Source organism: Drosophila innubila (genome assembly GCF_004354385.1).
Source record: "Drosophila innubila isolate TH190305 chromosome 3L unlocalized genomic scaffold, UK_Dinn_1.0 0_D_3L, whole genome shotgun sequence".
NCBI classification, from domain to species: Eukaryota; Metazoa; Arthropoda; class Insecta; order Diptera; family Drosophilidae; genus Drosophila; species Drosophila innubila.
Window position 1 is genome coordinate 12,905,926 of NW_022995376.1, and position 15,829 is coordinate 12,921,754.

Sequence of the window (15,829 nt, forward strand, 5' to 3'; positions counted from 1 at the left end):
GTCAAGGCAGCGAAGCTTACTTCCAGCATTCAGTACCAGGATGTCTTGCGCCTCATTAGCATAATTACAATAGGGTGGGAGTGGGTGTGGGTGTGGGTGTGGGTGTCGTCATTCATCAAGGTCGTGGCGATGCTTAGAGTTAAGTGCTTCATGGCTGTGCTTTTTGTGGGCGCCAAGTAAGTAAAAGAAAGTTCGCTCCTTCTGGTTGCGAAATGCAAATCAAAGTGTGATTAGCTTGGATTTGATGAAGTTTCTGCAGCAATGCACAAGTTTTTACTGCCTTCTATCTTTGTCTAGTTCTCTCTCTTTCTCCCTATCCCTCTCCCTCTCCTTTTCTATCTGTGCATGTGTGTGGGTGTGTCGAGGTGTCGGCATAAGTGTTTTGTAAGTGAATTTTCTTACTTTTTTACGAAGTAAATGTAAATGGAATTCAGACCCTGGACCTACTTTACCAATGCGCATATATTAAAAGAGTTACAAGCTGGACTAACCGCACAGCAGGAAGGTGAGGACAGCCAGGTCTGTGAATAGGGAAATAGAGGCTGGAGGAAGCGTAGAAAATGTTATAGATGGAAGTGCATACCAAGAATGGACGCAGCAAAGGCGAAGGCAAGTAATGCAAAAAGAAGGCAATAAATTCACCTCAGTTGAAAAATATTGGAAAAGAAGCCAATAAAAAAAAAAATTAAATCGTATTTAAATTTCTGTCCCTAATAAGAAAATATTGCAACAGGCTTATTGAAGGTGAAGCTTTGTAAGAAGGTAGAACTTTGTGAGAAGGTGAAGCCCTGTGATTAAGAAAATTTAGTAAAGTTTTTAAGCACTACGCAGATGGATTAATACAATGCCTTGAGCAGGACTATGAAGAAACGCACCTTAAATAATTAAATTTGAAAACAATTATTTTAAAAATTGTATGACCATATATTTAAATGCATTTTAATAGCAACAGAATAGGGTATTCATAGCCAAATTTAGCCACAATAACAATACCAAAATATATTGATAACAATTTTGCCCAAGCAATTAAACCAATGCCAAAACCAAACAATTTAGTTGATTTTCATTTATGGAAAACCAACAATTTAAAACTACAATAGATTTTTTGCAAAAGATAAAAAGAGCTGAGGAGAATGCGAATGAATAGATATTTCTTGCAAGTTTCAATTACAAGTCCTATGAAAGAAATGATAACTTTATAGTCTGAATTTATGCCATACTTGACACTATTTTCGTTTGGTATTTGGCCAACGTTGCGTATGCGTTATTTTGTTTTGCTGAGCCTTTTCCATAGCCATAGAAATTTATATTTTCATATTTATGGATTTGAGATTCTTGCGCAGCAAAAAGCGCTCAATGGACATATAAAACAAAACGGAAACGACACCGGCACGTAAAGTACAAAATTCGATTGAAAAACTTTATATTTGCAGTATTTTCTGCCATTTGCTGTTGCTGGCAATTGTTCGTACAGTGAGAGCAAGCTGTATGCAACCGGCCAGGCGAGTACATAATTTTGCACTTATCTGACCCCAGGCAGTGGCCCCAGTGAGTCACTTTGGGTTTTGCTATTGTATTTTATGGTTTCTCTATGCATTTGCAATTGCAATCGAGGACAACGGCCAGGACACACCGCGACACGACGGGTCATGCAATAACAGAACATTGTTGTTCTATTTCTTTGTTTTTGGAATTTTTTATTCTTAATGTCATTAAATTATGAAAATAATTCTGGCTTCGGTACGCGGTGGTTCAGTGGCCTGGCAACGGCTTTTGTCCTGGCTTCTCCAACTTTTGCTTTGTTGTTGTTGTTGTTGCTGTTGCTGTTGCTGTTGTTGTTTGTGAAAATAATTAAATAAAAGCTGCAGGATATTTGCGCACAATGTGCACTGATTATGTACTGTGTCCTGTCGCCGGTTATAAGTTTCCGCCTTGCCTGTCACTCGCTTTTGCCCTTCGTCGCCTAGCAATGCATTTTGTGAGTAAACAAGTTTCACATTTTTGTCAGTTAATTAATTTTTTCCCTCTGCCAGTCATTAGATTAAAAGAAAATATTTTGTAATATGCCTTTAAAGTTCGAAACTTGTTGTTAATTTTATAATCATATTTTTGTACGTGCCATTCAGTTGCATTTTTCCCAGCTGAGTGACGATAAAGAACCTTTTAAATATACGATATGTATAGATACGGTTTGGAATGAAATGTTTTCATCATTATCATCATTTGGGTTTAATTTTCTGATATGTCATTTTTAATTAAGAATGTATATATTTCTGCGATTAAATTTCATTTTGAAATTGGATTTTTAAATCAAGTCGAGTTGGTATAAATTTAACCAATCAAGATTTTAATTAAATATAAAGGTTACAATATGTGTATTTTATCGTCGAACTTAAAACATCCAACAGAAGTGCAACAAATCTCTTAAAATTGGTGCAACAATAACAGCAAAAATAAAAGCAACAAGAACAACTGCAACAATAAAGACAGCTAAGCAAACAGTGAACACAATGATAAGCCAAAAGTTCTCTCTTGCTCCACATGATAAGCAGCTTCTCACTGATTCATGTTGAGAGTGTAAATGTTTGCTATAATCTAAATGTGAGCTGATGAGTATGTGCGAGTGTTTTGTTGTGTTTGTGTGTTGATTTGTGTGTGTGTGTGTGCTAAGTCTGTGATTGATAACATTGCTAATTGAATCACAACAAGAGCCAGCCGCGAAGCGTTAGACAAAGGGGCGAAAAGAGAGGGGCTCTCCCCTTCCAATTTTAATCGCAATCGCAATGAGCACTTACAATTACACATGTTTGCGCTTCATTATCAGTAAACAGCCGGAGCAGTCTGTTACTTGGATCGGTGGACATAGGTCCAAAATAATTCATTTTCAGTGCATTTCGTTAGGTATTACGGATCGGTCTCGTTTAGTTCGTTCACGGCAAATCTGTGATATTCGCGTATATTTAGATCCTGAACAGGATCCTCGACACATATTCTGTGTTGGTTTGTGCTGCCCCAGCTCATCTGCAAAATACTAAATAAATATACAAAATGCTGCGTAATAGCTATAAAACACTGCGCAACAACTGCTTTAACAATTACTGGAGGGCACTCAGCTCACATGGACCCAGACAGCCAGTGAGTGAATAATGAAAAGAATATAAAATAAGTACATGTCAAGCAATTAACATAAATATTATTAATATTAAATGCGATTTGTTTTCAAATTTTAATTCTGCTTTGAGAATCAGCTGTTATATTTTGGTGTTTTTATTTTGGTTTTTTAAGTGTATTTCGTTGATATTTGTTTACACTGATGAGCTTTGGCAATTTTTGTAATTGTTAGAAATTATGTTAATTGCTTAATTCTATCTTAATAATAATTTAAAGAAAAATTATTAATGTTTGTATATTTTTTGTCTACGTTTTAGACAAAGTTTAAAGTCAAACGATCCTTATCAAATAGCTAAGTAGAGCTGGCTGCCAACAAGGTCTTGGACTTTGATTTCAATTACCGAGCACAATGCAGAATCAGTTCGCACTGTACAGAAATAGAACTAAAACCCGTGCAACGTAGTTCATTCGTCCACTGACCCATACGCCTGCAATATATACAAAAATAAAAACGAATATACGTATACTTATACCATTATATAGTTCATTATAAAGATCTACGTAAGAGGCAACCGTGTGGACTGATAAGAGATTATTCTTTTGCAATAAAGTTGATTTAAATGTAGGGGAAAATTACCGACAACATAAAAGTGTCACGGGAAACACAGCTGATGGGCTCTGTTGAGTTGATGTGAACTTATCTTGAATGACTTTGGTCAACAGCAAGAGAGCGTCAAATGTTTCCTTTTTTTCTGGGTCCAGGGTTGGCATTATGTAAGCTACTGATTGGGGATACCGCACACTCATAGATTAGGCATAAAATTTTCCTTGGCACTAAAATTTAATCAGCACTCAATCAGCACAATAAAAAAAGGCAACAGCAATAACAGACGAAATGTAGTTGAAGAGTTCAGTTTGTTCGTTTCTTTTCTTTTATGACTAATCGAAGTGGCAACAGCTTGGAACGGCTAAAAGGATTCTTGGGTGTAAAATGGGCCAACAATATGCTTTGGGTTGAGCTAATTGAATGGACAGCTGAAATCGATTTATGTCTTTTTTTGGGTTAGGGTTTGATTTTGGGTTTAGATTTGAAGCGTGCTGTAAATCATTTGCAGTTTTGGATGCGTATTGAAGGACATGCAAAACATACAAATATAAATCTAGAATGACAGAGTTGGAGGTGTGAAAAAAGAAAAACAGAAAATGTATTATTTGCATGACATGCTGATAAAATGTCACAGAAAGCATTGTCACAGCACGACAGCTGTTTGTACAATACGGCGTATACGTGTTAAAATAAATTGCAAAGTGTAAATATTGTATTTCAAAACTACGTACACTTTTCAATGAGAGATGGAGAGACAAAGGCAAAGAAATATAGGGAGGGATGTGATCCCACTTTGCTTTGCCCGTGGCAATCCAATGTCGTTCGGCGTTCGCCTTTTATAGTAAACTTAAAACCCCTTTAAATATGCATCAGCCAGCCCTGCCCCCGGGCAAGGGTCGACAGCTGCATTTGCATATGTCCAAAGTCCAAAGTCCGCAGTCGAAGAGTCCAGCGCTGCCTTTGACACTCAAAACGATTTGGCTAGGTCAGGGTCATCACTCCGTCACCACTACCTCGCTCCTCCCTTTTTCCCTGTTCTGACCGGATTTGTCGGCGTCATCGTCGCCCCAGTTTGACACGTGTTGGCAGTTATGAGGCAGCTATAGGGGAACCCAGCTACACATCCCCTAGATAGTGTGAGTGTGTGTGCGTGTGTGTGTGTCTGTGTGCGTGTGCTGTACATCATAAAAATCGAAAAGGTGGAGAGAAAGAAAACAAGCGTAAAACACAGCAAACAACAAGCGACAAAATAGTGTAGAAATTGTGTAGAGTATGAGAATCAAACAGCTGTTACCGTTTTCTTTTTATACCCTGTGCCCATTTAAAATGGTCAGAATAGGGTAAAATGTGTTTTTTATGTGAAAAGATGATAGTGAGAATCACTTGGGTACTGTGAAATGGCATAATAGAAGCACCATTAGGTAACAAATAGGAGCTAGAAACCCATGAAGTTTATCACTTTATCATTAGCAGATTTCTATAATCCTCAATTTTTTGTAGTGAGCAAAATTAAACATTATTAAAATTGATACCACTTTAGCTACTTTTTTTTCATATTAATAATTTTTCTTCATTAAAACTATAATATTTAACAAAGATTTTAATATGCTATCCCAAGGTACTGGTTTTAATTTTTGTATACTACATATTAAAACTCGTGGTTAATTCTCATCCTTTTCTCCTGTGTACACAATTGCTCCGCCCAAATTTCGCACTTGTATTTACAGTACAATCATTTTTTCACAGTTTCATTTATGGGTTTATGACGCCTGCCTACGCACGGCAATAAATTATTCCGGCAGACAAAACTTATTTGGCAGTCAAAAATTTAATTGCTTTATAATTTGATTTTTGACAGGCACAAATACATCTAACCCTTGCCAGACGGTATTCAAGAAAAGCAGCAGCAAACTCTTATCAGTTTGAACAAAACACACGACGATCAAAACATTTGATAACAAGCAATAAACAAATGAAACGAAGTTGATTCTATAAACTGATCAAATATTGGCCCAAGGTTAGCTCTAGGCTCTGACACACAAGTCGTAAGTGCAGTTGAAGTGAATGAAGATATCACGCATACGCCCCGCTGGCAATATGTATTATTCCTATTGCAGTTCTAAAGATTCAGTTTGTTTTTATATCCGTAATATCAACAGAGTAGACTGTTCTTTCTGATAACATTATCAAATGGTCATTAGCCAAAGTAAAATCGGAAAACTCTTACACAAATAAGCAAATATACTTACTTTTGATGTCATTACGGTCAATTTGTGTAGGAACCCCTGTTTATTGGTTCAACCATTTTATAGATAGTAGTTTAATCGGGTTTACTGCTTTAACACAGCTGACAGCTTCATAATATTATTGACTGCTAGTTATAACGAATTGAAAATATTTACGCGTCAATTTAATTTACAATTGAGTTGTGCAATAATTGGCGTTTGCTTTTGCCTTTGATTTTGCTATAAAATATGTGCACACAAGCACTTTGCCGTCTTTTATTGCGCCTGAAAAAAACCAATCAAGGAGAAGACTAAACAAAATGTTAAACAGAGTCAGCGAAGTGTGCTTTGGCCGATGACTCTGATTGATTGATGTGTAATATAAAAAATGTTATATATAAAATAACGGAATAATGCTCAACAGGAGCTTTAATAGTTATAGATGTGAATACCAATAATTTAATCTATATAACAATTATTTAAAATAATATTTTATAATCAATTTAAAGATTTTAAAACTAAAAAAAACATAAATACAACAATTCTACTTTGTTTCTTTGTATTTCTATATTTTATTTTTAATCTGTCAATAATTTCTCGTTGATATTTGTGGACTTTTTACTGTTGTGTAATATTTAATTATCAATAATTTGTATTTAATTATGCAGGTGTAAAATGCAGTCAAACTCAAACTTTGCGCACATTACACATACGCAGCGTTGCCTAAAAAGCAATTAACATACATAATACATAATTATTAGTTATTGCTGCTGCAAAATTTGTGTGCACGCGTTTAAACACAAACTTAAAGCCAATTGCTGATTATGATTTACATGCGTCTACAAAACGGATTAAGTTCGATGATGATTAGAAATCCGGGAACCAGGCGGTCTAATTAATTGAGTTGTCTTATGATACATTTATTTTGTAATTCATTCGTTGCTGTCGTCATTTACGGCCTCATTGTATTTGTTTACTCTTATTGATAACACTGAATATTGAATGCTTCCCTATTGCATTGACTTTGACTTTCGTACTACACTTGTATTTATGACTGACAATAATATTTGTTTTTCGCTTTGTTCCTTTGTAGTTGATACCACCAGAGAAACGCTTGGAGAAGGCTCATCCACAGTTCACGGAACGCAGTCAGCTCAAATATGCCCGACGTCTGGTCGTTAAGTTGGGCAGTGCGGTTATCACTCGAGAAGATAATCACGGATTGGCCTTAGGTCGCTTGGCTTCCATTGTGGAGCAGGTATGTGAATAGGAAGTTCATCGATTATGACTGAGAAGCAATACGATCAGTTAAATCAAAACTCTTATCAGTCGTGTGTCGTTCTATATTCCACTTGTGCCAATCTTTGACATCTTCATCGTATTTGTATTCAGCACTCTTCTCATAAATAAAACTCTACATTACTCTTGCTCCTTTTAGGTCGCCGAGTGCCATTTGGAGGGCCGTGAGGTCATAATGGTCACCAGTGGTGCTGTGGCCTTTGGCAAACAAAAACTGGCTCAGGAGCTGCTCATGTCGCTGTCGATGCGAGAAACCCTTAATCCCAAGGACACCAAAGAGGTGATTCGCACACAAACAGAAATCAACAAATTTCAATCTCAAAGTAATCTCTTGGATTATTCATTAGTTCGATGGTGCCACATTGGAGCCACGTGCGGCCGCTGCGGTGGGTCAATCGGGTCTTATGTCGCTGTACGATGCAATGTTTGCGCAATATGGTGTCAAGATAGCTCAGGTTGGTTGACCACATTCAATACTACATACCACAAGCCTGAAATTGAACTTGCACTTAGGTGTTGGTGACTAAGCCGGATTTCTACAATGAGGAGACACGCAACAATCTCTTCTCAACGCTCTCCGAATTAATTAGCCTAAATATTGTGCCAATCATAAACACGAACGATGCCGTGTCTCCACCAATGTTCATACGTGACGACGAGCCCGCTGGTGGTGCTAGAAAGGTGTGTCCCCTTTCCCACCCCTTTCTCTTTGTCGCTTTCCTTTTCTAACGCATTCTGTGTATGATACAGGGTATACCCATTAAAGACAACGACAGTCTATCTGCCATGCTCGCCGCTGAAGTACAAGCAGATCTGCTGATTCTGATGTCTGATGTCGATGGCATCTACAATAAACCACCCTGGGAGGATGGCGCCAAGTTGATGCACACTTACACCAGCGATGACATGAATAGCATTGAGTTTGGCAAGAAGTCAAAGGTAAATAAACATGCCAAAGGGCTTATCATAGTATTAAAAATCTTTATTTTTGAAACAAAAAGTGTGTATTTATAATCACAATATTTTCCAAATATTTATAAATTGTGAAGGTAGAGTCACAGATGATAAAAGATAGTAAGAAAGATAAATATACTAAAGAAATCTTAGATTTATTCTCTTAAGAACATTTAAATTCATTATTCATTCTCTTCAAGGCAATGTCTATAAATAATGTTGGTTTTCATGGTTATCTTTTCAAAGTGCATGTCATGCAGTCTGTAATTGTTTTTGGTTTGTGCTATGGTCAATTCATTAGCGCAAATCTCGTTAAATATTTAAAAGGCAAATCGCGTTGACACCGCAGAAACTTTGCACAATAATTTCTCGGCAAGATGACAGGTACAGGAAGCGGAAGTAGCAGCAGTAACAGTAGGAGTAGCAGTAGCAATAGCTTTAGTAACAGCTGCAGTTTGCAACTTAATGGTGTTTATTACAGGCGTTTGTTTATTGCATGCTTCACACTTTGGCTAACTATTTATAATACTCCATGCCCCCATTCTTTCAGGTCGGCACCGGCGGCATGGACTCCAAGGTGAAGGCAGCTACTTGGGCCCTGGATCGTGGCGTTAGCGTTGTTATATGCAACGGAATGCAGGAGAAGGCTATTAAGACAATTGTGGGTGGCAGAAAAGTTGGTACATTCTTTACGGAATCAACGGAGGGCGCCAACACGATGCCCGTTGAAGTGATGGCCGAGAATGGTAAGTGGCATAATAGAGACTGGCACAATGAATTGTCCATTGTTGTTGACGACTATCGCAGAGAAAACAATCAAACTCATACCATTTACTCGAGTCTTACCAGAAAATGGTTTGCTTTCTATTCAAATGCAATTGAGGTGAAATGATCTTTCCTTTTACATAAGTCCTACATTTATCTCTATTTACATTTAAAGTTGTAACAATCGAGTTTTTAATCAATTTAACAATAAATGAAGCAAATGGCAAATGTAACTTAATGCCTGAGAATTCGCCATTCAGATTTTTGTATGGCTTAATTAGTGGAAAACTGTTTTGATAAATTTATTTTGTATACAACCAAATTGAAAAACCCTTTTTAAAATAAATAATATCTTAAATACTCAGAAGCTTTTAAATATCATAATATTATCGTAGCAGTTATTCTCAGAATATTCTTTAATAATTTTCCAAAGGGCTTTAAATTAAATAGCTAAGTGACCTATGTGCGTCAACACAGAGAGATATTTTGAGAGTGGACTGATTTGGTTAGTTGGGTTAATAGAGTGCATTACAGTTAGTGACACTTGGTAGGTATCTTGGGCATGTCTCAACCAGCCGGATTGGCTAAATGTTAAGTGGCTTTCAAAGAGCGCGAGACTCGAGAAGTGCCTTCTCGCTGACATACTAGCCATTTAGTTTAGAGCAACTGTAGTTGCAGTCGTCGAGGAGAAGAAGAAGAGAAACGAGGTCACAGTGGCTGCCTGTTGGGGCTTACCATCGTCGCATCCCAGTGGTATCACTAAGTGGCAACAGTTTGGCCCCACGGCGCCAACGGAACTCGGGTTTGACTGGCATGTTGTGCTGCAATTTTTAGTTAGCAAGTTTAATTTAATTGTTATTAGAGACAGCTGAAACACGTTGATGGCAAACAGCTTGGAAAGTGCTTGTTAATTAGCAAGCTACAACTTGTTGAAAGTTTTTTATTTTTTAATTTTTTTGGGTTGCTTTTTGTGGGCAGCCTGTTGTCCTTTCAAAAGTTTCAATGATTCGAGCTTAAAGAATAATGTTTAATTGTTTTTATTATTCTACAAAATATACAAATTCGCTGCACTTATGAAAGTACTTAGTTTAAAACAAGATGCTAAAAACTTTACTCTTAACCAGCTTTTAAAACTTACAAAGTTTACGAGTATATTCAGACTATAATTGTTTTTCTTTCTTTTCTTTTATTTTATTGGATAAATAGATGCACTTACATATTTTGCTGAAAACTTTCAATTGAGCTAACTTTAGTTTAAGTTGATAACAGTACATAAAGACTTGTCGAAAGTTTGATTAGCTTTTATAATCGGCTTATTATAAGATAATGCTCGTGGAATGATATGCAGATACTTTTAACTTTTCCACATTTTCTCTTCATTTTTGACAGCTCGCACAGGCAGTCGTCAAATGCAGGCATTGAGTGCCGCCCAACGTGCCACAGCCGTTAACAACTTGGCCGATCTGTTGGTTAGCCGGGAGAAATACATTTTGGAAGCAAATGCCAAGGACTTGGCCGAGGCGCAAAAGAGTGGACTGGCCAAGCCGTTGTTGTCGCGTCTATCGCTGAATTCGGCCAAATTGAAGAATCTCTCGATTGGCTTAAAGCAAATTGCCGATGACAGTCACAAAGTAAGTGGAACTACAATTAATTGTCGCCTGATATAGTCTACAACGGAATAACGAAAAAGGAGAGAATCAAATTTAAAAAGTTCTAGCAAATTGCATTTGTTTTGCTGTCGAAAAATGTTGTTAAAATGCTGTTGACTTCCAAAAAATTGAGTTAGTTTCAGCATGGGTGCTGCTCTGGGATTTGTACGCTCTGCAAAGTGGTCATTTTATGAGTTACAACAATGGCACACAAACAACATGAACAACATGAAAAACAACTACAATGGCGGCTAAAACTGTTGTCCATATGCAGCTACAGCTTCCATGCTTTAACAACGTTATGAAATCTCCAAGCAATTTTACACTTCAACAAAAATTGACACCAGAACGACTTCAGAGCAGGGCAGGGAAGGGCAGGGCAGGGATGGGCCGGGCAGGGGGAGATCAGTAAGACCTAAGCAAGTGGAAGATAAAAGACAGCTCTGCTCTATATACTCCTTGCCCTTATGCTGTCTGTGTGTGTGTGTGTGAGTATCTGTGTGCGTCTTGGCAGTGACATTAACCCGCACAGGCCAAGTAGTGGCAACTGTTGATGGAATATTAAGAGGGAGAGGGAAAGGAAGTTAGATGGCGAGGCGACTCTCCTCTTGCAGCCAGCCTTTTTATTGGATGTGATTGTGCGGAAACGCAAAACTTTTTGCCGCTAGAAAGTAAAACTTTTTTCCCAGTACTATATACGACGCTATATATATATTTATACGTATATGTGTATATTGTAAAACAGGCAGAGCGAAATTGTGACACAAAATGGCGGCAGAGCAAAAAATAATAAAAACTGATGCGAAAAAAACGTATTGGGAAACAGCAGGAATAACCCATAACGCACTCAATAAATGTTGGATGGATGGCAGAAAGTATTCGTGTGCCACAAACAAATGCCGCAGACATTTTTATATTGGCCGCAGGGCGGGACTCAAAAGTTGATGTGAAGTTGAGTGTGCGAATTTGTCACTGAATGAGACGATAAAAGTAGCTGCAATATATATATATATATATATATATATTAAATACTATACTGGTATACTGTGTTTTCCGAACTGACAAATTGCCAATTTCAATTACGAAAGTTACTTTATAATGATGGATTGGTGGACACCCAGATACTCTAGGGTAATTCTGTATAGCAGTTAAATTAGTTATGTTATAAAATAATTTTAAGAAATTAAGTATTTAAAATAAATATTTATAATTTATTGTATTATGGATCCAAAAGCAAATTTAAAAATTTTTGTTTCAAATTATTGTTACACAATTAAATATATTCAAAATTGAAACATAGTTTTAAAAAAGAATTTCAATTTCAATTGGCATACAGATAATAAATAAATTAAATTTGCTGTACAAAAAAAACGACAAAGTAACAGTGCATAATGAACCTCCTGAGAATTGATTAACTTCCCAGTTCATTTTAGGCGCAAGCAGAACAAGCTTGCCATGACTTATACAATTGTACTTTGTAAATATAATTTAAAGTTTTGCGCCCTACAATGCTAAAGTCAATAATAATGACCATATAACCAAATTTACTCAGCGCACAACTCGAGTTCCTGACTTGCTGAGGACGTTACCCGACTTAGGGTCTGGCTAAAGGTATCGGGGCATGTGCTAAGTCTTCGTCTTCGTCTTGGTGTTGGCTTGCTTCATTCTATGCAAACGTAGCAGACAGCTGCTGTCAGCACAGCAAAAGCTGTCCGCCTTCTGTCATCTCCCGCCTCCTGCCCTGCCCATTCGCAATTGTCACGTTGTCTGCAGCCAATTTCCAACAGATTTTTATATCGCAAACGAAGCAGGGATTCAAAATAGGGGGCAGCAGCAGGCCATTAAAAATAAATAAAGATTACGACAAGATGAACGTCTTGATTTATGTAAAACTACGCCAGTAACGTCGGTAAATGGACGCCTGGGATTAGAATTGACAACTGGACAGCAACGATGCATAAATATTGAGTTATTTATATTGGCTCTGACCCCCATGGGCCAACTTGTCGTATGTGTAATGCATTAACTGCTGACTAATCAATTGCCTCTTATCTCTTATCTCTTACTTTGTACAGAATGTGGGTCGCGTTTTACGTCGCACTCAGCTAGCCGATGGTCTGGAACTGAAGCAGGTAACGGTGCCCATTGGTGTGCTCCTGGTGATATTTGAGTCCCGTCCAGACTCATTGCCCCAAGTGGCTGCCTTGGCAATGGCTTCCGCGAATGGCTTGCTGCTCAAAGGCGGCAAAGAAGCTGCCCACAGCAACAAGGCGCTAATGGAGCTAGTTAAAGAGTCCCTGAACAGCGTGGGTGCCGACAATGCTGTATCCCTGGTGAGTAACATAATCTCTAAATATAATCATTTGTATACAATTCTGAATTTCGATTATTAAAGGTTTCTACGCGCGAGGAGATTAGCGACTTGCTTTCCATGGAGAATCACATTGATTTGATAATTCCACGTGGCTCCTCTGAGCTGGTGCGCAGCATTCAGGAGCAATCCCTACACATTCCTGTCCTGGGTCATGCTGAAGGTGTTTGCCATGTCTATGTTGACCGGCATGCCGATTTGAAGAAGGCTTTGCATATTGCTCGCGATGCCAAGTGCGATTATCCAGCAGGTATGAACTAAATTCAAAATTACTTAGTTTTTCAAGCGAATAAAACACTCATCACTGACCATATTTTTACAATGACACTTAAACAAACTCAATATTATTAACTACACGTACTTATTATTTGCGATTGATAGATGTTTTTTTTTGTCGATAATTACATTGCGATTTTAACTTGGTTCTTAGTATGGATTTACATTACTTATAATTACATATTAATTAAACAATTTTCAACAGAATTTTTCTAAAATTATTTCAATATTTTTTACTCCTTCCACAAATAACTGAAGCCTGCAATGCAATGGAAACGTTGCTCATACACGAGGATCTAATGAGTGGCGAGATTTTCAATGATGTATGCAACATGTTGAAACGTGAGGGCGTCAAAATCTATGCGGGTCCCCGTCTAAATCAGCAACTGACATTCGGACCACCTGCGGCGAAGAGTATGAAGCACGAGTACGGTGCACTGGAGTGCTGCATTGAGATAGTGCCCAGTCTGGAGGAGGCCATTAATCACATACACACGTATGGAAGTGGTCACACTGATGTCATTGTTACGGAAAATGGTACGAAAATTGAAAATTAATTTCAATCGCTTGCAATTGAAGCAGAAAAATTGTTTGACCATCGTCCCACTGGGACGTTTTTGATAAAATTGAAGGGAGTAGGTGGAGAATTCCTAAAAGCTAATGGCATTTCAATGTGCGGGTTATAAATTTGTGTTGCGGTAGCTTGGACTGCCCCTATGGTACATAATGGTTAATGTTATTGGCAGCAGAGGTTTGAAACATTTCAATTTATTACAGACCTCATGCAGGAAGACAGAGATGAAGTGAAGATTTTAGCTACACATGCGATACAAATTTTCAATGATTAGAATGAAAAAGCATTTACCAAGAGAACTTATATTTAAATGACTTAGTAATTCATTTTAGTTTTTATACCTCACCATGAAACTTGAGAATTAAATTTAAATTAAAGGTTTAAATTCGGAAAGGTTTTCTAGTCATTATTATATTTCTTTCTTCGCGAGATATTTGAATTAGAATTAATACAGGAATATGACTATATTTTAATATTTAACAATTTTTTCATTGTAATACTTGCTAAAGATTATTTTTTTTAATATTTTAAAGTACTGGGAAACTATTGAAAAAAATTGTTATTAAATACTTTTAATGAAATTTTTATTGTGGCTAAAGTTCCAAGTGCACGTTTGAGCTACATGAATGTTGCCCACTGTGCGATCTGACCTGTGTGGTAATTCAATTAAAAATTCCAATGCCAAACACAGTGAACATGCAGTCATATAAGCCAAGTTCGCTGTAATTTGCATGCGTGACGTCATCGACTTTTGTCGTGGAAATAACGAAACTTTGGGGTCAGGTTTTGTTTAGCTAAATCAACTCGTGTTGGCTGCCACAACAAATTTAAATCATTTGGGAAATTAATTTTATTTAGCATTCAGCATGCTCTCATGTTTGCATACTGCACACTGCATATTGCATTTTCTATTTTCCATTTCCATTTTCTATTTCATATTTTCTACTTTCCGTTTCCATTTCATATTTTCCATTTCGTGCAGATGCCGCAGCAAAGCATTTCCTTAGTACCGTGGACAGCGCCTGTGTTTTCCACAATGCGAGCTCGCGTTTTGCGGACGGTTTCCGGTTTGGCCTTGGCGCCGAGGTGGGCATCTCAACGGCACGGATACATGCACGTGGCCCCGTCGGAGTGGAGGGTCTCCTGACTACCAAATGGATACTCAACGGACAGGATCATGCTGCGGCGGACTTCGCTGAGGGCGGACAACGAACGTGGCTCCATGAGCCGCTGCCCATTGATTAGTTTGTTTTGTCGTTGTCGTGTTTAAGTCTTAGTTTTTGATATACCTTGTGAATAAATATTTGTAAGGTACTCGTATGTTACCGTTAAACTGAAAGTAAATTGTGTATTTGGCAATATGGTGTGCCTGCATCATCATCATCATCATAATGACGGTATGACGGAAGGGTAATTAACAGGGCTTAGTCCTTGTGGTGAGGAGTAGGAAGAAGGAAGTGGTAACTGGTGGCTGCATGATGACAGCTGCCAGTCGCGGCCACATGGGAGAAATTAATTTGAGTGGAAAATATTTGAGCGGGCAACTTGTTTAATTAATAAAATGTATAGAGGAAAAGGGAAAACTGTCAGCGCATGTCTTGAGCGCAAAGTTTCTGTGTGCAAAGTTCAGCATATACCACGCCCACAAGCAGCTGCACGCAACCGCCTCTCCAAACGATGGTGTTGTAGTTGGAGCCAATGCAAAGACTGAAGCCGAAGACGAAACCGACGCTGTTGCTGATGCTGCGTTGTTGACAGTGAAAATTGAATTATAAAAATGACTCAAGCCTCAGTCCGGTTGCGACTTAAAGTTACAATTTTTCATACATTTTTTGCTTACTCTAAAGAGAATTGCGAATATAGAAAATCATAAATTAGCCATAAAATGTGAACCACTTCGCGAGACCCACAGCCAAACGCAAACCTCGAATCCGAAGCCACTTGGTATGCAAGCGTCGCCAAGTATTTTAATTTTTATGTGCATTAAGGCAAGTTTGC

The 15,829-nt window shown here is 37.8% G+C and overlaps 1 protein-coding gene across 1 annotated transcript; it reads left to right on the forward strand.

Moving 5' to 3' along the window:
• Positions 1-2,842: 2,842 nt before the first annotated feature.
• Positions 2,843-15,166, forward strand: LOC117787517 (delta-1-pyrroline-5-carboxylate synthase). The gene is made up of 12 exons (XM_034626064.1): positions 2,843-3,135; positions 7,037-7,201; positions 7,382-7,522; positions 7,590-7,697; positions 7,756-7,923; positions 7,993-8,181; positions 8,747-8,942; positions 10,351-10,592; positions 12,686-12,943; positions 13,006-13,231; positions 13,516-13,794; positions 14,814-15,166. Exons 1-12 carry the CDS (start codon positions 3,049-3,051, stop codon positions 15,074-15,076), a joined length of 2,322 nt encoding a protein of 773 aa, XP_034481955.1. The 5' UTR covers positions 2,843-3,048; the 3' UTR covers positions 15,077-15,166.
• Positions 15,167-15,829: the final 663 nt, after the last annotated feature.